The 27,895-nt window shown below is 35.7% G+C and overlaps 1 protein-coding gene across 1 annotated transcript in view; it reads right to left on the reverse strand.

The window, feature by feature from the left end:
* Sema3a (semaphorin 3A) overlaps positions 1–27,895 on the reverse strand; it is a 202,697-nt gene that overhangs the window by 65,563 nt on the left and 109,239 nt on the right. The window contains exons 5-6 of the mRNA XM_027393498.2: positions 16,595–16,688; positions 8,183–8,302 (exon numbers count right to left, since the gene is read on the reverse strand). Of these exons, the coding sequence (XP_027249299.1) occupies positions 8,183–8,302; positions 16,595–16,688 (214 nt within the window). The remainder of the gene's footprint in view (positions 1–8,182; positions 8,303–16,594; positions 16,689–27,895) is intronic.

Consider the following 27,895-nt stretch of genomic DNA (forward strand, 5'->3'; position numbering starts at 1 on the left):
AATAGCTATCAGACAGCATGTCATGTAGGGAGATATCTATAATTCTTACTAGGAAAAGAAAATTATATATGGCTTAAAATGTTAGCTAAGATATAAAAAAGAGATATAATAAACTTTGATTGAAATAAAACTTAATTATCAAACATTTCATTTAGAATGGTTGCTGATGATATTTTTAGACATAATTGTCTGGACTAAAATATATAACAATAAACAGAAGAATATCTATCTCTGATTCAGTGTTTATTTGACTCATTTCTTCTATTAGATTTTATAAGACACCTAAAGAGTATATTTCAAGTAGTAGTAGGGTAAGTGTGTATTTTATCAAATTTGAAACCCAGGTTATTTTATAGCTTTTTTTCATTTGGATAGCATCAGATCGTCTTGATGCTAATCAAAACCTTCTACTTTGGAAGCTCCCGAACTCAATTATCTGTGTCAAGCCTATACACAATATTCAATAATATTGTAAAGTGATTCCTCATATTCATGATTATTGGAATAGAAAGTAGCTGTTTCTTATGAAACTGTCCATGCCATTAACATTCAATGGCATCAGTTCCCCTCCTCCACCTTTCTCTGGCTAAAATCCGTTAATTCCCCAGCCCCTGCTGTTGGGGATCTCTAGGCTCATCATACTTAACCTCGGCCGAGCCTTCTCAGAAGGGAATTTGTTTCACTTCATTCATAGCTTCAATAGCTGAGCAAGCCACATGCGAGTACGCACTGGTCTTTTACCCTGAGCACACTAATCTGATTGTTTTTCCACTCTACAAACCCTGGGTCAACAATCAAGCTGCCGCCAGAAACTAATTAATTTGCAAACGGGCTTCTGTCTTCACAGGGGGAAAGCTTTTGAGAGCCACGTCAGGGTGGCCAGTCACACCATGGTTACAGGCATTTTTCTTGGTATCTACTTCTCTGGGTAAATCTCCTGCTTTGCTATGCACAGAGGATCCAGATTACCGAGGAGTCAGCAGTAAATCCCCATTGAGGCCCAACAGGCTCAGAGGGCAATGACATTGGAAGAGGAAATTGGGACAGACAGGAGCAGAATTCATCAAACTGAGGCTAAATCAAGAAGCAGAGAAACGTGAAAAAATTGAGCAAGAAAAGGAAGTGGGCTTTAAAGAATTTTCTAAGCTATTATCACATCTTGTTTCATGTATTTTTTAATTAAAAACCTGAGTATTTTCAGTAAACATAACACTGCTTACCATATTTTCTATTCTTATCATTCTGTAGGCTTGACAAGAAGTGATTCAAAATTGAACAATACATCAATTGAGAATGGTATTTTTAGGCTATCATTCAAAATATTAAAATAACATATCTGTGAAGTTTCATTTAGGTAAGTTTTATAAAGGGTTGAAAACAAATCAATTTTTTGGCATATTTATGCTGATGTGTTAAGTTTTACTGTAAATAATTACTCACCCTTATTGATTTATTCAAACAAATCAGCTTCAAAGTAAGAATACTAATGTATTGTGCATGATGAGAATTTTGTGGTGTTGCTATGTAACTTCTAGTTCTTTAAAAGAAAAGCTTAGTGATTTTGTTGAGTTTATCATTCTTTAAAGGCTAGAATAATTTTATAGTGTATATTTATCTATTAAACAGATTATACTATTGTGAAATATGTACTATTTATTACATTTTTCTGGTAATAAATTCTTGAGAATTGTACAGTAGGTAATTATGAAGGTATATTTGGGCACAAATATTACTAATTATTCAAATGTAATGATAAATGTATGAAAAATATATCACTTTTATTCCTTATACTATATCCTGTCACCCCCATATTACTAACAAAAAAAAAATGAAGAAAATTCTTTGATGATGTAAATGATAAGAATGACTGAATTTTTGCTATTGTATTCATATAGGCTTCAGATGTTTAAAGGGACTTTGCTGTCTCTTTTTAGTATTTTTATATACATTTTGAAATTAAATTATAATTAAATCATTTTCCCCTTTTTCTTTCACCCTAGCCCTTAGCATGTACACAGCCCACCGGTGCCCCCATGATCTCTTCTAACTTCATGGCCTCTGACTCTTTTTTAAAATTGGTTTTATTTATAGATATGTATATATACAATTTATATAAAAATATACGTGCTTGATATTTATCAATCACCATATATATGGTGATATATATATATATATATGTGATATATATATCACAAAGTATATGTGTGTGTCTGAATTCCTAACTATAAAAATACAATATGTTCAGTCAGAATAATGATAATTCTACTTGTATATATGATTTTAAGGCTAGTTCATCCCCAACTGGTCTATCTATAGTGTCACTGCTCATGCATGTCAGACTCAGGGAGCACCACACACAAAAGAGAGGATGGAAAGGTGGTAAGAAGTCAAAGCAACAGGCTGTCTCTCTGAGATTGCATCTCCTAAACATTTCACGGAAACTTCATCCATAAGGTTTCAACTACATGAATGCCTAACAAGAGCTAAACAAGGGCTAAATAAACAGGTATGCAAACATGAAGAAGAAACTCTCACATCCCCAACCCTAGACAAAGAACTAAGGCAACATTCCCCAGTAAGCATCCTCCAGTAGGTTGTCTCTGCTTTGCTTTCCTTTCTTTGGCCGGGGGTTGTTTGTCTGTCTGTTTGTTTGTTTGTGTTTTTAACTAAATGAATTCTCATCTTCTGGATGCATCCTCTTCTCATATAACTACAAAGTAAGGATGAAGCAGAAGCTTTCCTCCAAAGGTCACAGAAATGTACTCATTTACTAAAGACACTGAAACAACACAAAGTGAAATTGTGAAAAATTCTGAGATTATATGAAATTGGCTATTCATTTCTTTACTTATTAAAGAAAAATGCAATTGGACTTCTTACATGGTTTATGTCTTCAGCTATGTTAGAATTAAAACTGTTTATTAAATGTGTTTTACAGCCAATTCAACTGGGTCTCTGGTTCCAATATTAATCTGTGCTCTTGTCGTTTATTTGAAGTCATGTTTCTTGGTTTTATTTTTCTAAAAATGCATCCTGTGGAGAAACTTGAATCTTTAGAGAATGTGCAATATCCTAGTACATGACCACAGAGGAAGTTATGCTGATTCCAATGAGGGCAGACCATCCTGGTATGACTGAGAGGAAGTCAAATGATGACTTGCATACCATTTCAATTATAGAAAAAGAAGAAAGAAAACAAGCTGGCCAGTTTATCCACAGGCACGATCCTTTTAGGAAATTCCACTAAAAGAAAACAGGTCTTCCTAAAATGAATGGGAAAACCTCACACTTTGGGCATGTAATTAGGTCTGTTTGTGTTCGCCAGGCCTTGGCTCTCTCAAGGATCCGTGTGGTTTCATTGTACCAAAGCCAGACCAGGTTACCCTTTCACCCTCACTCCAATCTAACCATTGACAGAGGGAGCCCTACACATTTCCCCAGCATTTCCTGGCTAAAGCAGTGTGCTAAAGGACACAGCTAACTAACTCGTACACACTTTTGAAGGTTCACCATCTCTGTGCTTTTTATTCGAGTTATCTGCCCTTTTTTGTTTCATAGTAATTATAAGAATTAGTCAGTATTATCTTTCCATCACAGATAAGGTTTGGGGTCTAAGAGAAACATCATTTTAAAGCTGATGGGTTTTCATTGAAATTATACAGCATTCCAGAATTAGTCAAGGACATGAACAATATGGGAAACAGGCTTCATCAAATAAAAAAAAAAAATGGGCTAGTCATCCTTCTATCATAATGAATGGCTAAACAATTTAGTAACTAGATAGCCCACTAAATGTTAAGGAATGATTACTCTAAGAGCAGCGGAAATTTGTTTTCTAACCACAAATATACACAAAAAGTTACCTTAACTTCCAAATTATTAGAAGCTGAAATTGGAATTGAAGTTTAAAACTGTAACATATTGAGAGAGTTTATTAAGCACAGGGGAAAAACACAGCTTTTAGCACATGTCAAACTCATGCTCCACATGTCTGAAATGAGAAGTTATTTTAATCACCACAAACTAAATTAGGGTTTGTTCTAAAACATGAGGACAGCTATCATATACTAATTCATAAAATCATACATAGATTTAATATATTTTAATTTTTTCTGTCAAAGAGATTTCTTCCAATTCTTTCTTATTCAAACTGCATGAAAAACTTTATTGGTACTTTATAAAAGTGTGTGTGTGTGTGTGTGTGTGTGTGTGTGTGTGTGTGTGTCTGTGTGTGTGTGTGTGTGTGTGTGTGTGTGTGTGTGTTTAAGGAAGTATTAAAGTAGTGAGACTATACTTAAAAAGTCATGATAATTCAAGATCCAATTGGAGATAACTGTATTTCTGTTTTTCTTTAGCATGAACAAAAGTTAAAAGTCACCAAAATTTGATTCATTAGTTCATCTAAAGAGGTGAATTAGTTGGGGAAACACAGTACGACATACACCCCAATTAATAGGAAAGGCTTGAATACCCCTGAAAAATGTCATACAAACAATACATTATATCTGGCAATAATGTTGAATCTAGTCTATGCTGATGCCTCAAAACTGATTCATTTTATGAACAAATATGTAAACATTATATTTCCCATTTTTCTGAAATGGTATGTGATTTCTTAAAGCCTGTGTTTCATGTTCTTCTGGTCCTGTCTTGAACACACTGGCCGGCATCCCCACACTCAGAACAATCTGGTTTCTACACCCTGTCAGATGGACCTTTCTGTTGATTTGGAAAAAAAGTCAGTTCTCACATTTAGTGCTGAGAGACTGATAACAAAATTCTCAAATGAACCACACATTTTCAGAGATGAAGTACAGAGCTGAGGACAATGACTGTGTTTTTCCCACAGTGTAAATTCTTCAGAGTCAGATGTCAACGTGTGTGTGTGTGTGTGTGTGTGTGTGTGTGTGTGTGTGTGTGTGTGCAGAATGAAAGCAGCTTCGGCTTGATGACTCTTTACTTAAGGCCATAAAAATGAAATGGATACTATACTCTCCTTTGTGTTGTTCCATCTTCTAATCAGATTTTGTTTCTCATGGACAGCAAGAGCCTGTAAGACTCCTAGAGTTCTTAGTAGATCAAAGACCCTTTGTTCCTGAATAAAAAACAAACATTTTCTCTCCCACACAAATATTTCCATTTGTGAACAGACCAGATAGTGATGTTAAACAGGGGTTTTCCCTACTAATTTCGAACACCCCTCCACAAACCAAGCTAGCTTTAATAATTGGTGATGGTCTATAGTCCTTCCCACCCCCACCCCTGCTTTTTTGAGTTTTAAACATGCCCTTTTCATCAAGTCATCATTTCCTCTGTTCCTCACTGGGACTTGCAACTTCTCGGAACTCGCAGGAATCACTATATTTCCTGTGCTGCTAGTGCGGTAAAAAAACTGACTGTATGTCTCACACCCATTGATTACTATGAGGTTTACTCAGCCATGAATGATCTTCATCATTTTCTGTATTGAAAACAAGCAGTAACTGTAGCCAAACTTGAAAGAAGTTTAGGAGAGCAAGAGCTAAGGGACACAGAGAAGCAATTGCTTTGAGAATATGATCATGCATAGTGGAAAACACTGCAGGGCAGCTTCTAAATGGAGCTTGATGAAAGCTACAGGCAATCAAGGCTGGACTTCGAAGAGGGTCATGCAGTAGGCTGGCGGAGTAAAATTAAGTTGAAATCAGTTAACAGTGGTGAAAATAAAGAGTCGCCGGTAGACAGTGAACTTGAGCGGCCATAAAAGAAGCCATTTGCAAAGCACAATGGACCAAAGTTTCAAATCATGGGAAGCTATCCTAGCAAAAGGAAATGTAAGAATGCAGCATAGATGACTCAGGGTCAAAGGGCTTTTTGTGGTTTCTGCTAGGTGTGATAGCCAGAATTGATTCTCAGCTCTCACTCGGCAGAAGAAAACAAACTCCTTCAGGTTTCCTGACACCAAAGAGCACACAGCCTGTGGCATGTGTACCCTCACATATGCCATATATACGGAGATACACACACACACACACACACACACACACACACACACACACACACACACACACAAACACACACACAATAAATGACAAATGAAACACAAAAGAGATAATAACAAAAAAGCATATGGAAATTGAGTAATTGAGAGAAAGTAGCAATTCAATTTAAGAAAAAAAGGCATGAAGATTACAGACTTGAGATGGGGTCTGTGTTTTTGTTCCTAACCATAAGAAAAAAAGGTACAGTCATTATAGGTTCGAAGAGAGACCTGGCACTAGGAAGATTTTCAGAGATCTACAAGGATGACACCAACTGAAAATCTAGGCACTGGTGGAGAGGCTACCCTAAATGTCCTTCCTATATAATGAGACTGATTACTGCCTTATATGCCAACGTAGACCCCTCATCCAGTGGCTGATGGAAGCAGAGGCAGACATCCACAGCTAAATACTGAGCTGAACTCTGGAACCCAGTTGCAAAGAGGGAGGAGTGAAGAGCTGAGAGGTTGGGACCAGGCTGGTGAAACCCACAGAAACAGCTGACTTGAACAAGGGGGAGAGCATGGTCCCCAGACTGATGTCTGGGAGGCCAGCTTGGGATGGATCCAGCCCCCTGAATGTGGATCCAGACCTCAATGAGGAGGCCTTGGCACTCTATGGGGCCCCTGGTAGTGGATCAGTATTTATCCCTGGCTTAACAAGGGACTTTGGGAGCCCATCCCACAGGGAGGGATGCTCTCTCAGCCTGGACAAATGGGGGAAGGGCCTAAGCCCTGCCCAGGGGGAACCCCCATGGAGGGCCTTATCCTTTCTGGGGAGCAGAGCTGGTATGAATTGGGCTGGTGGGGGTTGGGGAGAGGAGAGGGAGAGGGAGAGGGAGAAGGTTTTGACGTGTGAAGCAGGCTTGTTTCTAATTTGAACCAATAAAAAATAATCTCTTGGGGGAAAAAAAGAAAAGAAATAAAGGTACAATTAGAAGCCTTGCCACAGGAGGAGTGAGATGCAAACTGGGGTGATCAGAGGTCTATTTTATGCTCTGAATGATGACTTTGAAGAAAGGTACTGATAAAAAATTGTCATAAAGACTCCATGTTCCACTGAAGTTTCACTGAGATCTGGAGTCAGATGTCAATTTTTAAAATATAGACAAAGGGATCATAGAAGTAATGGCAAGGGCTTAGTGCTTCTCCCCAAAAATTGTTGTACATGTTTGGAGTAAGCTAGTCCAGCATCCTACAAAGAGTGTAGATGAGCACATACCATCAACTTACACTCATTAAGGAAGTGTGTGGAACTAAGTACAGTTCCAAATATGGAACGTTAGGAACTAGCAACAGAGAAAGCAAAAATACAAATTATAGATTAAGTCATAAAAGTTACTTTCATAATATCATGAAGGTCATTATAAATATTATAAATATTTGATTATTCTAAATCCATAAGCAAAAAATAATCATCAAACTGGATAGGTAGATATATATTGATGACTTATAATCAAAACCTTTATGCTTATTTAACCTTGTATGTTTTACACATTTTATGTAATGCGAAAATAATGTAAACACTAAGAAAAAGTGAGAACAAATGGCAAAAAGCACCTACTTCTCAAGTAGTTACAACAGCACTTGACATGTGGGAGATTGAGATCTCCTTACAAAACTACACTGGATTAGGTGCATGTAAGTCTTCATTTCCTTGCCTATAAAATGAGATAGTGGTAGTGTTTGCTTGCTTGTTTGTTTGTTTGTTTGAGAGATGTTTAATGTCATTTGAAAGTTTGAAAGCATTAAAATGCGATGTACTTAGCAGGGAACCACAATTTTGGATGCCAAGTGTTGGAATGATGCTCTCAAAGCAATGACCAGAGACAATGGGGAAAAACAACTACTGTTCCTGAGATTTGTTGTGGTGTCCCCAGAAGACAGTATCTCTTTCCATTGCCTCCCTTCCGTAACTTCAGGCCAGATCCTTTCTTTCCATAGCTAACTCCTGAGAAACTTCACATTTGGCACAAAACAAATATTTCCGCTTTTTTTAATCTTCTTTTATCTTTTCCCAAGTTTCTCACACCCACAGTTGTGAGGTCATTGCCATTATCTTAACAGCCAATTGAATCTAGAGTAGCTGTATGTTCCATAAAAGGAAAGCTTTTCCAGTGACAATATGTGTTCTGCACCTGTGTGCTCGCACGTACAACCTACCATTGAGCCACCTGGAGTCATGCTGCTCAGTCCTGATGGGGTGGTGGTGCCCCAGCGTTCGGAAGATAGCGAAGTCTCTGCCCATGAAATCGGCTGCAGTTCCTGAGTACAATTCACCATCTGCATCACGACAAAGATAAACCAGGCCCGTATTATTGAACTGAAGGGAGTCAAGAAGAACAAAACAGCAGCGATATAATAATCTTCATGTTACAACAAATGTTATTTCCACCATTATGCAAATCTATTTGCATTCTTCCCTGTGTCCTGAAAGGAGGGTCCTATCAAATGGTCATTCTTGTGCTACACATTTAATAACAAGTTGGAAAATCAGAATAAAGTCTGATTCAGTGAATACAGGTAAAGATGAAATTTGATTATTTTCCTCACTAATGAAGTTAAAACATGCGAGAGTAAAAGCCATATTGATGGCACAGCTTGCTTTTACACATTAGCCTCTTATGGCTCAAATAACCTGATTTTGAAGGATGAGCTCTAAAGTCATGTTTATAACATTTTAATGGCAACTAAACTTTCGATGAACTATTTTCCAATCAGATATGATGAATGAGATTTTATTATAAAAAGCAACATTTTCCTTGAAAATTTTCTTGATTTTTTAATTTAATTTTACATGTGCATTTGTGTGTGTGTGTGTGTGTGTGTGTGTGTGTGTGTGTGTGTGTGTGTGTGTGTGTGTACACATTGTGTGTGGAGGACTGAAGTTGACTTCAGATGATAGTTCCCATTGCTCTCCACTCTGCCTTCACTGAGGCAGGGTCTTGCTGAAACTGGAGTTTACCAGGTGCAGTGGGTTTATCAAGCTAGCTTTCCTGACTGTGCCCACTGTGTGTTGGGATTCCTGGCAGCCTTTGCAACCCCAGCACTTTTTTTATGTAGGTGCTTGGTAAACCAAAATCTGGTTTCATACTTGTCCTGCTATTGCTTTATCCCCCAGACACATACCAAGCTTACTTTTTATTTGTTAAAGCTTCCAGTATAGAACATGTTTCAAAACAGCATAAGGTGTTATAAAGTCCAAGCCTACAACCACAGTGGGCCTTCAGATTTAACCAAACTATTATTGAAGAATAATTGAATCTGGAAGACTCAGTTTGAACCCACTGAGTTCTCTATCCCATTGCTTTGAATGTTTTGCTCATGTAAATGTATGGAACCTCAGTCATAGTTTAATAATCAAAGCATCGTCACCAGGAGGTAAACAGAAAAGGCACAGACGGGAATAGAAGGACAAGAAAGAGAAATTACATTAAGAGTGAATGCCATTCTGTGCTTGTCAGGAAGCCAGGGTCTGCCTAGACACTTTCTAGTGATCTCATTCAGTTTTGCCAATATCCCTGAAGGAAAAATAATGTTGCCTCTGTTTTACATTCAGGAAGGCCAAGGTTGTTCCATTTAATAGTTAGGGAAAGCTGGGGTGAAGGTTCAAATTCAGGCCTATTTAATTCTAAGGCTATTATATTAAAGCATTCCACCTTTCAATTAAATTTCAATTAAATGAAGTTTGCAAAATTTATGTATTCTGTCATTGAGACGGAAAGCTCCTCAGATTCTTTCTTATAGATAATATATAATCATGAAACTGCTTAGAGTTAATTGCTGTATTTACAAAGCAAAACAACTAAAGGGATAACATATATTTCTATGGATAGCACACATATACTTCTATATTATATAAAAGCAAAACTATCTGTATTTAAGTATAAGTGCTTTGGACATATTTTGTTAATAACATCACATACATGTTGTTCTTTAGTTATATATTTAGTTTTCACTTACATTAGCTTTGTAACAAACTAGATATTCTCTAACCTGAATCAACCATTTCAATGGAATTTTGCCTTTGTGAAGTTTTGTGTGTTGTTTGGTTGATTTGTTTTTTGTTTTTTTTGTTTTTTGTTTTTTGTTTTTTTTGTTTTGTTTTGTTTTTTGAGACAGAGTCTCATTATAAAACCCTGGCTGGCCTAGAACTCCTTCTGTAGAGCAGACTGGCCTTGAACTCATGGATCAACTTTCCACTGCCTTCAGATTGCTAGGATTAAAAGTGTGCCGCACCATGTCCAGTTTACTGAAGTGTTTCATGGACTTTGAAGAGACTCCAGAACATTGGAGACTATGCAAGGGGAAAAAATCACTTTAAAACTGCCAATCCTTTTTGGTAAATGAACAGAAAAATTGATTATTTGCTTTAAATTGCTGTGACTCAAGGTGAACAAATTATTAGTTAGACAGAAATTTATTACAAGTTACTAATTAAACTAACAGTACTGTTATGAGTATACACAAGTCATTCTACATATCTTTGGAATTCCAAAGTACCTTGTTCTTTCTTTAGCTAATGAAATACTAAGTGTAAATATAACTTTTTCTCTTAAACACTGATACTGTAATATTCTTGCCTGACAGAAATCCAGCACTACTATGAAGAAAGTGCTCATTCATTTCTAAAGCTTTTGGAATATTTAAATGCTCATTGATGCCTTATAATTCATCTATATTTAAGAATTTTAATATTTTCATTAAAATTATTATCTTAAGCATTACCAAGTTTAGTGACAAATACATATCACATAATTTTTTTGTGATCAGTGAAAACAAGAGGATGGTTTTGAAAATTGCATGTGATAGGTTGGGAGGGATGGCTCAGCAAGTAAAGGCTCAAAACTGACAAATTGAAGTTGTGTGTGAAAACCTCTAGAAGTGGCCCTGCTATAAACCCTGAGTGGAGATGACATGCTCTCTTTGTCTGGACATTTCCATAGTATAATACTAGTTTTTGAACTTTGATGCTGAGTAGGCATATTATGTGATGAAAATCAAGACAGGTGAAAATATAACTACAAACAGATGATCTGCACAACTTAATGTCATTTAATCATACCCCACAAGAAGCTGCATCAGATACGGTACATAACATAATGCCACGATCATTCTTTTTGTCAGCTAGCTCTTAACAGTAAATGAAATACAGAATTACTGCTTCTGTTACATACAAATGACTCAAAAGAGAATTGAGAAGCTGGTAACAACAAACCTCTCTGGCTACAGGAAGGTATTTGGTTCTCTTACACGTTATCTGCATTATATTACTTTTCTTCTTCACTGTTATGCAAGGATGAAAAAATCAGCATCAGAGAAGGAGTCTGGAAGAGAGACTTATTTTCTTTCTATTTCACAACAGATGGAAAAATGGTTTGGACAAAGCAGAAGAGCTCAGTTTTTATTGAGAAGATAATTAAATTTAAAATTTGACTTTTGAATAAAGGAGAGGCTGAGGTTTAGGTATCAGTTGCTCACAGCCATGGAAAATCAGCTTTCACCCAAATATTACTTTTTGCACAGGCAGAATTAGTTTTATTGAGCTGAATGATATCAGATAATTGTCAGGCATAACAGGAAAATATGATTTCTTGTCCATGCTCATTGTCAGTAGCCATTTCTCATATGGGGATTCTTATCATGAGTGATGGTTACATAGAAAATGTAACATAACCTCTTTCTTATTTTGGTTCATAGTCTAGTTAGCAAAATGTCCTGTCCTTAGTTTTTGGTTGTTGTTGTTAGGCAGAAATATAGTGTCAGCCCTTTGTGCCGGTTAATACATTTGCACATTTCCAGGAAGTATTAAAGTTGTGTCATAGTTTGTGGCTTTCTAAAATTTCTAGGTATTTTTGACTTTACATATATATATATATATATATATATATATATATATATATATGTGTGTGTGTGTGTGTGTTGTGTGTGTGTGTGTGTGTGTGTGTGTGTGTGTGTGTTTTGAGTGGCAATACTGTTGATAGACACTATTGAGATCTCTATGCACTGGTGAAAGAAAATATGAAATGTATCCACTTTTGTTAAGTTGATGGTTCAGTAACATACTCAAGGTTATGGATACTTTGTCCAACCAGCAAGATGTGAAAGCATCTCTATAGAGAAATAGGACATAGCAAGGTTGATTGCTCAAAAATAATACATTAGATGATAACTACAGATACAACTAAACTGTATAGAATGCACCAAGGACCAAGATGACTACTTGCGTTCTAATCCCTTCTGTCTTAAGTGTAACCTTTTAAAACTGTGTCAGGAAAGCATAATTTACTGGGATGAATGAAAATAGCTTTGTGACCTCCACACCCACTGTGGCTGAGTTCCCTGAGAGGCATGTATTAAAAACAAAAGTTCACATTCACTCTAGAATTTCTGTTCACAGCTCAAAGTGAAGGGACAATGTGGCTTAGATCAGCAAATGTCTTGGATTACAATTCCTAAGAAGGGTGTGGTGAGGAGAAACTGAAGAAGGAAAAATAAATTTCCTGATGAAATTGCAGCATTTCTGGCACAGGTGAGGGCTGTGATGTGAATGTGAGCAAATATCAAACAAATGTAAAGACCAGGCTATTATGTTGTTAACACCTTAAGTAAATTCTACTCACAGAGTTCTGGATAATAAGAAGCAGTGGAAGAAAAGTTAGTCTCTCCCCGCTTTCCATACCCAGCCCTCGCTGTAGGAATGAGCCACATTGTGCAGGGGTAGGACACAGAAAGTTTACACCACTCTTTTCTACTGACCATGGTATATATAGCAACACATGCATGGGGGCTTTGTTCCATATATTGTTCTCTTAAAGCTGATGCTGTCCTGCACTGATGGTGCCACATGGAACAGTTTTGAAAACATAAAATTTATAAGGTACCTATTGTACTTAGCTATTATTATTAGTTTCTGTTAGTTCCTACTTCACATAAATACTAGAAGTGTACAACACTCAAATAAATACGTAAATAATGTATGACACTGCATTATTTAAAACTCTTGCAAGAAGCTGATAGAATTAATATAGTGTACTATTTGATATGTCATGGAATGGAGGCTCAGAGAGGTTCAAACAATGTCCTAAAACTGCCTGTTCTCATACCCATTGAGAGCAATTTTTTAAAATGTCAAATTATGTTCTTTCCTGAAACAAGGCAAAGTTCCAGCTTGAAAATATCCACCTGAGTAAAAATCTCACACCTTTGATATAGATCTCAGTAATATCTTTTCTTGATGGAATATTTCTCTATTATTTGTGCTGTATTGGCCATAAAAGATTTCAATGAGAAAATAAAGTTGCTCTCAAGTTGGCTACTCCTTCATATCATGAAAATGTGAGTTACTATTTAATTAGTGTGGAAAGGACTAGGTTTTATTCTTGTGCTCTGTTCACACCTGGTATTTATACTGAGCAGGGGAGCAAATGCTATCTTTAATAGGGATATTTTAAACAAAGTTGAAAAATATGTGCAGGTGGGAGAACGAATATTTTAAAAATATATTCTGCAGTTTTATTATTTTAAAAGATTGTCAAATTAACTTCATTATGGTGACTTGAAAAATTTAGAGGATGTACTTGGATTTGGGCACTTTTGGTAGCTATGAGTTGGGCAAGGAGTAAAAAATCTAATTGTTTATAGCAAACATTTAAAAACACATGACATTTTGCAAAGAGGTTATACTAAACTTTCACAGTTTGCGTGAACTAAATTTTTTAGCTGTCTGTTGGTTTTCAACATTTACTATTGATTGGAATAGCTTCATACTGGCATTGCCAAGTATTGAAAATACCTTCTGTTAAGATCAATTCACAGATGTTTTGAGTAAAACCTAGATTTTGAGAAAAGGGGTGGCCTTAGACTTACTTTTTTGTGCTGAAATGAGGAGGAACCCTCAAGTTATTTGAGAAGGTAGAACTTCCTTGTGGCTATCTTCTCATATATACATTCCCTCCTGTGTGTTTCCAATGTGGTTAGTATTCTATATTCAAAAGTTTAGTTAATGTAGGAAATATTTATGTTCAAAAGACCCATAAAACCAGTGAATATTCATGTTGAAGCAGTATAAAAGAAAATGTCCAAAAAGCCAATAAAGAGGATTTTATGTACTGTGAGAAAGAAAATTGTAATATAATGCCAAAACAAACAACCACAACAAAGAAAGTTACAGCTCTTGAATTAAAATAGTGTTGCATGAGTAGCAATGATGGATCAGTGGATAAAGCCACTTGCCACCAATCTATCCACCTGAGTTCAATCCACAGGAATCTCAGAGAGGAAGGAGAGAAGCAACTCCTAAAACTCTCCACTGACCACCACACACAGCTGTGGTGCTGGTTCACTGACATACCCCAACACATTAAATAGATAAAGAAATATTTAAACACTTAAAAAATGTCATTGGGGATATGTTTGGGGATTTTTTTAACCAAATCTGGGATGAGCTGTTGTTAATTCTGCATGTTGTTTTAACTGATTCAGAACTAATTTATTTGGCTATATTAATAAATACTTCATTGCTCTGAAAGTTTTGGCCAGATTTTGCTGTAGTGGGTATGTTAGGTCTGGACTCTCAGGGAAAGCATGCATTTCTGAAAGGTCTCTGTTCCTTCTCAGCCACATATCCTCTTGCTGAACTTAACTCATTCTCGTCTCCTTTTCATCAACCTATACATCTTTTTCAAAGAAATCCTAATACATAATCAAACTCTAGAGTTTCTTTTCCTTCATGGACATTGTGTGGTTGCATACCATATGAACTATGTAATACCGACTGTCATCAGCCTTTCTCAGTGGAATAATAAAATAAATAAGCAAATCCCTTTTGAGGAACATACCACAAGCTAGTGCAGATTTAGGCACACTTTTACAGACTGCTTTTTGAGTAATATTTCTCATTTTTAGTGTGCAATTTAAATAAATACAGGGTACAAGTTAGAACAAGGTATGATTTACCCTCATGGTTTAAGACAACTTTCAAATTTCGGCATGTATGCATGAGGAAGGCATGTACGTGTAAACACTAGGTTACCCATGAATAGGAAAATTATATATTTGCTAAGTATGCAGCTTTCCCTCAGGTTTAAAAAGTCATTTTAAAAGTGCTTCATAAAAGGATCAAATGGGCTAGAATTGTCTAGATTGAAACGCTCTAGAAGAGATAATTTATATTGCAATGATTTATTCTAAATGGATCAAAGATTAGTGATAAAGTAAACTCTGGACAATAATGGATATATAGCTCCATGGCTAATTCAGTTGTCTCTACCACTAGTGTCTTATTTTCTTGAGTATAAAAAGTATTTTTACAAGAGAAGAAATGAAAAAACATTATTAAACTCATGAAAAATGGGCTAAGCACTAATTTACTTTTAGAAATTCTAAATTTGGATGTCTGAAAACTCATTATTTTTTATTTCAACATTTTATGGAAAAAAGAGTATAGCAATATGGTATGTGTAGGGTTGTTGATACATTTAACTAAAAAAGGCACAAAGAATGGAAAATATTAAAAGGATTCAAAGAAGTGGAGGAAAGAACACATTCATGAGTACATATTTTTAGTTTTTATTTAATTAATACCAGTTTCTCATAGGTAAAAGACATCATTCAGTACAGACTAACATTCCCACTTTTATCCCCTTACTTTTTCCTTTTGCTCTGTACATATTCTCCAATTCTCCTTAGCAGAGACAAACAAAAAGGAACAAACGAAAGAAAGAAAGAATGAATGAAAGAAAGAGATGAGCATAAAGGAAAAAATAAGTCTCTCAAACCATTATGACATTTGGCTGGCATATATGAGAAGATACCCCAGTGAGTCAAACAAAATACACCAAGGGTGTCTCTGCCAATAATACCACTACTTGGTTTGATCGTGCCTAAGAAGTTGTCCTAATGTTGAAATAGTGGTGTCTTGAAGTGCAATTCTCATGATATATTGAATTCCATCCCTTCTTAATCATATACCAAAATTTTTATTAGATTTTTTATCAAAAGAAAATGAAATCACACTTACAAAAGCAAAAATTAAAGTTTAACAAATGATTTATAATGATTGAGCCAACTATTTTTTCATTCTTTTTTTAATTTTTTAAATTAGAAAATTAGTTTACATGTCAATCCCAGGTCCCTCTCCCTCCCCTCCTCCCCTGCCCTCCCCCCAATTAACACGCTATCTATCCCATACCCTTTCTCCTACCAAGGGAGGGTGAGGCCTTCCATAGGGTGTCTTTAAAATCTGTCATCGTCTTTAGGATAGCCTAGGGTAACCCCCTTATGTCTAGGCTCAGGGAGTATGCCTCCACATGGGATGGGTGATTGAGCCAACTATTCTCAAGATATAATTAAACTATTTCCTTGAACATGAATCAGTTTGAGTAGGAAAATCACAATCAACAATTAGTGATGTCTTTTATTTCCTTTAAAAAATTACTTGTGAGCAGCACAACAAATGTTCTCCTCCTTGAATTGCATGGAAAAGAATGATAACTCTTGACAGGTAAAAAGGAATAGGCCACTTTGACATTGGTTATCATAGATTTGCTATGTAGTTGATCATTGGCTACATACCTATTAGAAGAGAGGCTGTCAGTAGTTTGGGGTCATAAGGACTCTTCCCACGACCATTTTCAAAATGTGAGTCGTGCAGTTTAAAAATGTTGTCCTGCAGATTAAAACAAAAGAAAGGTTTCATTTATTTATAAAATAAGTGTTTTCAGCATGTCAGTAAATCAAAGATAGGTTGAGTATTCATATCCAACATGCAATACTTTAATACACGGATTGAAAGAGCTAAAACTAGGCAAATATGCTATGTAGTTTGAGGTTTTGGGGGGTTTGTTTCTGTTTTGGTAGGTGTGAGCATGCTGCAAGTGAAAGGTACAAATTAAGGCCAAAGACTGGGTTTTATTATGGTAGAAATAAGGTAATTTTTTCAGGTGTACCAAGGAAGATCTGTGTAAATGGCTCTTAGGGAAAAAATAGGTTTATATGAAATGACTTGTTTTCTTCACTGATAGAGAAAAAGAATTACAATTAAATTACATTTCTAGATAAGTTCTATCTTATCTTCTGTATACACAATCTATTAAAAATACTTAACCACTGCAGTCAATTCCCCTACTCTGTTCTCTGTGCAACTTACATGCTTCTACTGTAATTCATGAGACTTCATTATCTAATAAAGGACATGAAATCCTCCTTATCTTTGCACAAGGGAACCACTGGGCTTTAGGAAGAATTTGCCTGTGGAGTGGCATCAAGGGAAGAACAAACACTTTTGTTTTAAACACATAGGTCATCTCTTTGGGGAGGTCAAGTACTCAGATACAGAAACAAACTTTTAACTACGTACAGAAATACGTTTAATGTCTCTAGGTGGTATATGTATAATAGGCACGCGTGACAACAAAAAACCTGGTAAGTGGGTCATAGATTCATGTCTATGAATCCTCCATTAGGATGTATCATACTAGGTATATAACAGTTGAATAAACTCAGGAGCATTTCTGGCATTCTACATACTTGGATAAGCTGGGTATTAATTAGGTCAGAATATGTATGCTTTTTTCCAGTGGTGCATTAACTTGTCTAAAGACTGAAGTAAAATAGTGATGTTGGCAAATTTTCTGCTAATCACATAAAAGTATTTTCTAACTTTTAATAGCAAATGGTATTAATTTTATGCTCAATAAGCATTGCTTTAACGTTTAATATTTCTGATGGAGCTAATGGCAGGGTTTCAAATTATAATTCTTAAGCCCATTTTGGATTGCAGAGAAAAATGCAAAAGACAGGAAACCAGAGGTATTCTGTAGTTTCATTATAGTAGCCATGAATTACCTGTATTACCCTTTCTTTCATTGATTCACTATTAGGTATCAACTGTCCTTTAGCAATGATAGCTCTGTAGCTTTGTCCTAAAATTCATACTGTGCAATAATATATGGGTTTTCTCAGAATTGTGCTGTTATAGCGGAAACGTTGGTGATCCAGGCACCAAGCCCAGCTTGGCAAATAATCAGATGCAGATTTTCTATGATCATATCTTATCTCTGAACCACTGGGCCCCAAAAGTCAATTTTAATATGAATATTTCCCCTTACAGTTTTATTATGAAAATTACTGGAAAATTTATGTAAGGAATTTTAATGCAGAAAAATAACAGGTTATATTTTCTTTTAATGCTGTTCATATGGTCACTAAAAATATGCATATTTATAATGAGTTGATATTCATATGGTCCATATTCTTGATGTGATATGCAAGAAATATATTACTATTTAATCATTGTTACATAAATCACCTGATAGCTAACATTATGTGAGGCTCAATACAAAAATTCAACATGAAAATTATTAACTTACACTAATGAAGACATAGAAGGACTTAGAAATAATAGTTTGATTTCATATGTTTTTTATAAAATTAGGATATAGATGACAAAAATGTTTTTTGTGCATATCTATGCCTAAACACACAACACAAAAATAAATAAAATGCTATAAAATCAGTAAGTATGAATATTTGTTCAAAGTTGAAGAGAAGACAAAGGAGACAGGTGGTGGAAAAATGGTATACATAATATTGTTTCTTTTACTCATAGATATTTTAAGATATGCATGAACATTGTGAAAGGCATAAGGTCTAGGATCATATATCCAAGTTAATCAAGCAATGTCAAGGTAGAGAATGTGAACTTCCAATGTCATGTTGTATTTGATTTACAAAGTAAAAGATTAGACTCCAAAGGAAGAGAGGTTAACCATGACAGTCATGGTTTAAGAGGTGACTCTTGGTCATGGTGTCAGATAATAAACTCAGAAGTTGCTTTTTTTGCTTAACTACATAAATAACTACTAAATTAATCACTTCTCCTGCTGACAAAATATGTTTCCTCTAAGCATACTGCTACTTAAATTCAGAATGTCTCCTATGCAAATGTTCTCTGTTCTTACAGGATTCTACAGGGCTACAAACACCCATAGTTTTTTGTTTTGTTTTGTTTTGTTTTTAATTTTTACCAGCCCAGGGGAACAGTGGTCATGGAATATGTATCTTCTTTCTGCAGAGAGCGGTATATAAAATCACTTGCATACACGTACTTGGAGTGTAAAATTTATACCAATTAATTGTAGAAATGGGTTTAAAGATGCTGGAATTGGGCAAAATGGGTATTATTCCTGGCTCTGCCTTTTGCTATCTTTGGACATTAGGCAAGACCTTAAGTCTTTCTGTAACAGAATAAATCTCACATTTATGTAAAACTATGTTTTGTGTAGTATATAAAATATAATTTATCCTAAAATCTGTTCCTTTTTTACTATAGTAAAATCGTTCGGTCTCATGCTTATCAAAATTTCTCATGTCACAGGGCGAGTGTCTTTTTATGTTCACAAGGAAAATTAGTATGGATTTTTACAGCATATGTAAATATCTGATATCCCATAGAGCACTGAAATTGTTTTTCCCCTTGATGGATGACAGTATACTTGAAGAGCTCCATTGGAACAAAAAACAATCTTTCATAGTACAAACATGTTGATTTTCGTGATATGAGTTTTTTCCTCAAAACAAAGTTGGCTCGCAATTTGTTAAGACATCTTACTGATATTGCAACCCATAATCATAACAGTTAGGAGATAGAGACAAGAAGATCAAAAGTTCAAGTTCATCCTTGGCTGCATGTTAAGTTTGAGGCTGGTCTGGGCTGCCTCAGGTTGTGTATCAAAAAACACGGAAAGAAAACAGTGGAGAATTTCTAGAAATCTCAGCACTATTAATAGGATAACTATAAAAATGCTCATTACCTAGTAAAGGACACAATTATTCCAGCAACATATACAATTTCTTTACCAATTACACACCTGATGATTATTAATATTTAGAACATATAATGAAAAATACTGAATGCAAAGAAAGCAAGTGACCCGAAATTAAAAATGGGGTAAATAACTGAACAGACAGTTATCAAATATTGAAATATAAATGGATGAGAACTACTTTTAAAAAATCCATTGCATGGTGATAAATGAAAAATAAAACTACTCTGAGATTTTTCTCTTCCCCCAGTAAGAATTGCCAACATTAATTAAATGAATGATCTTGGAGATAGTGCAGGGAAAGGGGAATACTTATCTACAGCTGAGAGAAGTGCAAACTCATAAAGCCCATATGGAAATTAGTGTGGGGGTTCCTTAAAAAGCTGACAATAGGTCTACGCAAGCTTTAGGAGAAATTCCCAATAAATGCTCTATCTTACTTCAGACAATGTTTGTTACTTCTCTATTTATAATAGCCAGAGACGGGGAAACACCTTAGATGCTAATCAGATGATGACTGGATAATGAAAATATGACACATTTATATAATGGGATATTATTTAGCTGTTAAGAAAAAATAAATTATGAGATTTTTCATGTAAATAGATGGGTCTAGAAACAACCATCGTGAACGAAGTAGTCACATACAGAAAGGCAAACACAGCATGCTCTCCTTTATATATGTATGTTAGATTTAAAGCTTTGGACATGTATTTTGTTAAAAGTAACCACAGATCTTTGGTAGCTAGTAAGAAACTGCGCTCTAATGAATAAAATATACTGTTATAAAGGAATAACAGGGACATTATGATAGGAGGATTAAATGGGGATGGAGGGTAGAAGGGAAGGGTAGAAGAGAGAATATGGGAAGGGACAGCTAACATTAAAGGCCTTTTCTAAAGTGATATGGAAATTTATTGCTGTTGAAGTTTCCATATATATATATATATATATATATATATATATATATATATAGGCATATATGGAATTTAAATATAGTTATCATATAATGTGGGAGAGAATGTCCCAAATAGACTCCAGGAAAAAAACCTACTCTAATTTTTCTGTTAAGTGAGCATAACAATAAAATAACTCCTAATGACATCTTCCCATATCCATAGATCCTTGCATAGCTAAATGCTCATCAGAGAAGCTTCATCTTGAAGTATATTGTACCTAACATAGAAACCCATGACTGGACAATTAGCAGAAAGTGAAGGTCTTGGGAGCATTCATTCATGAATGAGTTGTCTTATCATACCTTTCTCCTCAAGGATCAAAGGTCTGTGTGGAAGAAGAGGCAGACAGTTGTATGAGCCAAAGGTGGTAGTCTACTTAGAAAAGAGGGTTTTCCAGAAACAATAGGGCAGATGTATTTGAGAACTCACAGAGATTGTGACAGCATGCACAAATCCAAGCCAGACAAAACTCCAGCACAGAGAAGCAGAAGTGGAAACAAAGTCCCACTTCTACCCAAGATGCTATCTGCAAATGATCCCTGCTGGGAGAGGAAGCATACATTTTCTTCCATGGGGTGACATTGCATATATCAACAATACTCAGTGCATGCTGCCTGTTCTGGAGTAGCTGACGAACACAACAGATTCCATGCTGTTTTTAGTGTGTGTGTGTGTGTGTGTGTGTGTGTGTGTGTGTGTGTGTGTGTGTGTGTGTGCTTTGTTACTGATTTTTGTTTTGTGTTTAAGAGTGAAAAAAGAACATGAAGTTGAGTGACTTGGGAGCACAGGAAGGATCTGAAAGGAGTTGGAAGGGGGAAGACTATACTCAAAATATATTGTTTACAAAATCTTAAATGCTTATTAAAAATGCATCTCTCTCTGGCTGGAGACACCATTCAATGGTTAGTGAAACATACTACTCATGAAAGGACCCGAGTTCGTTTCCCAGTACCCACCTGTCAAACAGCCCACCCATGATTTCCAGGTTGAGTTAAATTGATTTCTCTGGGCACCAGCACATACTTGCAATTATACAATTTTTCACAAACTGATGCATGTGCATAATTAATTTAAAAATGAGATAAATCTTTAAATTTGTAAATATTTATCTCTAGCATGTTAGATACATTTAATGCTGCTGTTTCCATTTTCTGATGAGAAAGACCTATCAATCTTATGATGATATTTTTTTACTGTTTAAAAACTCTGTCACAGTATAAATGTGTGTTAATTTCCCATCTATATATAATACGCCATGTAGTTCATGGTTAGTCTATACCCAGAAAGCCTTTGAACATCTGGTTGCTACCCAATGTTTTTCTGCCTTACAAAAATGTTAAGTAGATCACATGTGCAAATATTAACACTAGAGATCCCAAAGTCTGTGGGCATAATTAAAGTACATAGCTTCTTCGATTTACTTGTGCTGAAAGAGTTATTCATGTTTAGCAATACATGAACTCACTGCATGGGCTCTAATTGCTTTACCAGGCACTACACAGATCATGTAAGTTATTGTGCCATATTTTATTACACGATTGCATCAGTTTTCAACGACTATTTTTAGCTTTCAAGACTACTCTTTCTCCTTTGTCTTTTGGATTTCCTGAATATTACTGTGCTGGTGAGGTAAGGCATTAGAGGAAATAATAACTGTGTTAATGTCTACTCCAAAGTCTTATAAATTAGAAGCCATTGCTGACATCATGGCAATAAATTTCTTAAATCTCAATCTTGTCCAAGTAATAAATTTTGGCAATATTGTTGCAATTTAAGCTATTTATTTAATGATTAAAACATGAATGATGTTTTTAAAAATGGAAGGCAAATAAAACCAACTTGCATGATGAGGAATGACATTTTTTGGGTAGAATTACATAACACAAAATCCAGCACTTCAGACAATTTTTATCGAATATATATTCTTTAAGCTTCCTGAATTTCTTTTTCCTTCTCCCTGCTTCTCACAGAAAGCATCTTCTTTGCAAAAAGCATCTTCTTTGAGAAATTTGATTTCTCAAGCTTCCTTGACTCTGCCATGATTTTGTGATTTCCCTTGAAACCCCCTTCCCTCCTTCCTCACACACCATGTCACAACCCCACCGTGACCTTTCCTTAAGGATTAATTTCAGAAGTCACTTCCTAAGAGAATTCTTTATTGGTTTTTGCAAATATGTTTTATTATCTGTGGGCATTTCTTAGTTAACAGTGGTATACAGTTTGTACTGGACAGGACAAATCTGTGGACTTTAGGAAAGAAAAATGCAATAAGGTATCACAGAAAATATTATTGCACACTGTGCTTTGACAAAGAAGTTCTTTTTTGGCCAAATTCATCCAGAACTTACTGTTCCTAAAAGGGTGACTCCAGATTAATACTGTGAAACTGTGTACAGCCATGACACATGTCTCCTTCTCTAATCTATATTAATTTTAAACAGGAAAACTTCCATTTCTCACTGACATTAGTCACATTTCAAATGGTCCACAGTCACACATGGCTATGCCTACAGTACTGCAAAATCTATCTTTAACAACATCACTTTGCAGCCTGAATGAATCCTTACTGAGTATAGAGTTGGACATTTTAAAATTTTCTTGGGCAGAAAAGTTGACATCAGCTGCATATGACTACATCTTCAAGGAAACATCATACTGAAAACATTAGTTAAGGATTGTTTTGTTTTGCTACAGGAAAGAGTTATGCCATACAATAGTCAAATCATTACTGACAAATAAACTCACATCTGTTGCATTTTGGATTTGTCTTTCTTCTACTTAGAGTCTTGATCTCTTAATCAACTTCAACCCAACTTCAAAAGCTAAAAATAGTTGTTGAAAACTGATGCAATCATATAATAATAGATGACACAATAACTTACATAATGTAGGTGTAGTGTCTGCTAAAGCAATTAGAGAACATGCAGTAAGATTTGGTCTTATGTATTGCTTAAAATTAAGCAATAAGCTTGTTACTTAAAGTTTGGTTGAGATACATAGTTAATTATATTCCACTGATTTTTCATGACAGAGCAGATTCTTTCTGAAAGTTGCATAACAATCTAGGCATACCTTCCTTTTTGCTAGTTTTTATTTTTAATCTTTATCTTCAATGATAACTCATTCTTTTTCATATTAAATTCTTTTAGATGAAGTACAGATCTTGTTACATTAGTTTCACATGAAGAGAGTAAACTCTGCATTGCATTGAAGCCCAGTGAATGAATGATTGACCAACAGTGAGTAAGTAGAAGTGACTAGAGAAAAATGAGAACTTTATAATTCTATCTCTTTAAATCAATGGGGATAACAACTTAAGAAAATGACATGCTGTGAACACAATTGTGTAAAGGATACTAGTTAAAACTTAAATAGTAAACAAGGTGATAAAATGAATTCTGGGAAGTGTTTTAATTTATTAAGGTGATATTCATTAATATTAGAATATTATTGATATTTATATACTTGAAATCAAAATACTTGAGTTCTAAAAGATAAAATGTAGGGGCTATGACAGTTTAACCCTAAAATATCCCATCTTTGTATCCTTGATTGATTTTTTTGGGGGGGTTGGTAATTCATCACTCTCATATCAATTTTATCAGTAAGTATAGTGCCTATCACTATAGCCACCCTCACGAAGGGCTAAATGCATCAGGTTTTAGAACTTACACATCTTCCTACCCCATGCAACATTTAATTTGTGTGTCCAACCATCTCAGTCAGGCTGCTCTACCTGACTGCTTTCACTCAGTAGGAATTATCATAGGTGTGTCTGGGATGTAGACATGTGCTACAGCAAACAGAAGAAGCTGTTTCAATTTATTACACATGATTTTTGTTAATAGTAGTACACCATTCCCTCCCCTCAATCTTTGAGATTAGCTCTCATTATGTAGAGTGTCAAAACCAATTCTCACTATATATACCATGTTGACTTTGAATCCATAACAATCTGCTAGACTCTGCTTTTGAAGTGCTGAGCTTAAGGAAGCCAGTATAGGTTTAAAGAGAAATCTGGAACTAGGGAAATGTTCAGAGAGCCACAAAGATGACCCCCACCAAGAATCTAGGCAGTAGTGGAGAGGCTGCTTTTGATGCTCTTTCCATACAATTAGATTGATGACTACCTTAATTGCCTTCCTAGGGCCTTCATTCAGTAGCTGATGGAAGCAGAAGCAGGCACCCCCAGATAAGCACTGAGTCATACTCCTGGAATCCAGTTGTAGAGAGGCAGGAGGGATGAGCAAGGAGTCAAGACCTTGCTGGAGAAACCTACAGAAACAGTTGACCTGACCTAGTGAGAGCACACAGACCCCAGTCGTAAACCTGGGGAACCAACATTGGATGAAACCAAGCCCTCTGAATTTGGGTGCCAGTTAGGAGGCCTGGGCAGTCTGTGGGACCTCTAACCGTGGAGCCAGTGTTTATCCTAGTGCATAAGTGGACTTTGGGAGCCCATTCCCTATGGAGGGATAATATTGCAGCCCAGATACAAGGATGAAGGCCTAGGCCCTACCCCACATAATGTGACAGACTTGATGATCCCCCATGGAAGGCCTAACTATCCTTTGGGAAGGGGTGGGTTGGGAGTGTTGATGGGGGGCATTGGAGGATGGGAAGGAGAAGCAATGGGGGGACTGATGTGTAAAATGATTGTTTCTAAATAATAATAATTTAAAAATGCATGTGCCATGACAGCCAGGGCACAATTTTTTATTGATATTTTCATATTTGTGCTTATTTTAAAGACTTTACTAATTTATGTTTTAAGGCACTAATATATCTAAGAAAGTTCACATTGAATTGTTATTGTGTAAGATATGTAAGATATTTATCTAAAATAAGAAAATGAGAAACCTATTTGTTGAAATTAGAAATTATAGCAGGAATAGCTAACAGAAATGCATTTACTCACTGTTACAAGCTTAAAAACCTTCGGAGGACATTTATTAACATTGACTGTATACTGAGAGTCCACTGTGCCCAAGGCACTTATAGATAGCACTTCATATGGATTCAAAACCAACGTACTACTGTTAAACCTGCTTACTCTAGTAGATAGGAACACTGGGTGTGACAAGAATCCAAGGTAAGTTTCTGTTTCAGAAGCTGAAGTGTGGCTCCTTTGACTCAACACTTGAAAGATGGTTTTGGGGAGGTGATGAATGAGTGGGCTTGTTCATGTTGTTTTGCACATTGGGGATGACTGAGGCCTGCAGAGGGGTCCACAGACAGTGCTGAAGACAATAGGGAGTCAGATTATTCTATCTGAAGGAAACAGAATGGGGGAAATTCCCAAAGTAAATAACTGATCCACATTTGAGTAATGACACAAAGTTGAGTTTGCACAAGGGAGCATATATACATATATTGAGATAAAAGAGAACAATAAATTTGGGTCCCAACTGAAACGTTTTCTGTGCCAACATAAGCTGTTTATTTTGGCTTTCAAAAGTGTGAGTGATAGTTCCAGTTGGGTAACAATGGCATCAAAGAGGCTCAACCTTCTGATGAGTCTAACAGTGATTTTGATGGCTTATAGAAATGGGAACTTGCTGACGGGTACTGCTTATTAAATGTTATAGCAGCCCCCAAAATTTCTTGTATATGTTGTGACTTGATCAAGTTACTCAGTGTCCTCTTAGCTTGTGTTTCTTAATTTTTATTGCATCAAAATTCTCTTTGAGGTCCCAGGACATAGACATAAAGCCTGAATATGTGCTATAAGCACATAAGGGTTTATGGACTTTACCAAGTCATTGTGGAACACTCCAAGTATTTTCTGTGCAAAGAACTTCCTATTTCTTCCCAAGATGTCAGTCTGAGGTTGTATCTCTCTGAGCTCTACTTTTGCATCATCTGTTGCTTTTTGTCTTCCTCCTTCTCTGTAAGTACAGATGTTCACAGAATTCATATATTATGATCTCTGTACATTTATCAAATGTCTTTCGCCTGTATTCTCAACTTTTGTTATTTGGTATTTATTTATTTATTTCTCTTTTTATAAATTCAGCTATTGAACTTGAGCTCCCATTTCTTTGTTAATCAAGTTGTTCAAACTTAGTTTCCTGCCTTTTTCAAAATCTCTTTATTTTGCACTGTTATTTTAAAATTGAGAGCTATTAAGAGTCCTTGACTCTTCAAAGGAATATAAGAGCAATCACTAATAATAAGCTTCATGAAATTACTCTGTCAGAACTAGTTATTTAGCAATATACATTGCAGGAAGACACAAAGGAATTATAACTTTAGTCCCTGTCACCAAGTGCTGGGAAATTTTCAAAGGTAATGCTGTGTGAATAAATAGGTATAATTTCTCCCTGATTATAATATGCTAGCTTTGCCTTGTATGTAACTGATTCAGAGTCACATTACATTGGAATTTTATAATCCCTGCTTAAAACAAGCAAAAATATCTCCAAATAAAGACTACTATTATCCGAAAAGGAAAGTTGGTAAAAGATAAGCTAAGGAAAATGTATATCTGTAAGTATTCTCAGTTATGTATATATACTAGTAACCCATTTTCATTAATTACTTGGAGTTTTTCATAAGATGTATTAAGAACTAAACTATTTGTTAGTTATTTGGAGTTTTTTCATAAGATATATTAAAAACTAAACTATTTGTTATCCTTAATGCAGGTTTTGAAGCTGAAATACTTGAATAAACTCTCATCCTACTGAATTAAAAAAATACAAAGCAGCTGGGTGGTGGTGGCACATGCCTTTAACCCCAGCACTTGGGAGGAAGAGGCAGGAGGATTCTGTGAGTTTGAGACCAGCATGGTCTACAAGAGCTGGCTCCAGGAAAGGCTCCAAAGCCATAGAGAAACTCTGTCTCACAAAACCAATGATGATGATGATGATGATGATGATGATGATGATGATGATGATGATGATTGATGATGATACACAGCATAATTTTCAGAGAGAATACACCAGTAGCCTGATGATGTTGGTGCAAACACCTTTAATCCCAGGACTTGGGAGGCAGATGCAGGCAAATCTCTGAGTTCTAGGTCAGCCTGGTCTACAGAGTGAGTTTCAGAGTAGTCAAGACTACACAGAGAAACAGTGTTTCGAAAA

This window comes from Cricetulus griseus (genome assembly GCF_003668045.3).
Source record: "Cricetulus griseus strain 17A/GY chromosome 1 unlocalized genomic scaffold, alternate assembly CriGri-PICRH-1.0 chr1_0, whole genome shotgun sequence".
NCBI classification, from domain to species: domain Eukaryota; kingdom Metazoa; phylum Chordata; class Mammalia; order Rodentia; family Cricetidae; genus Cricetulus; species Cricetulus griseus.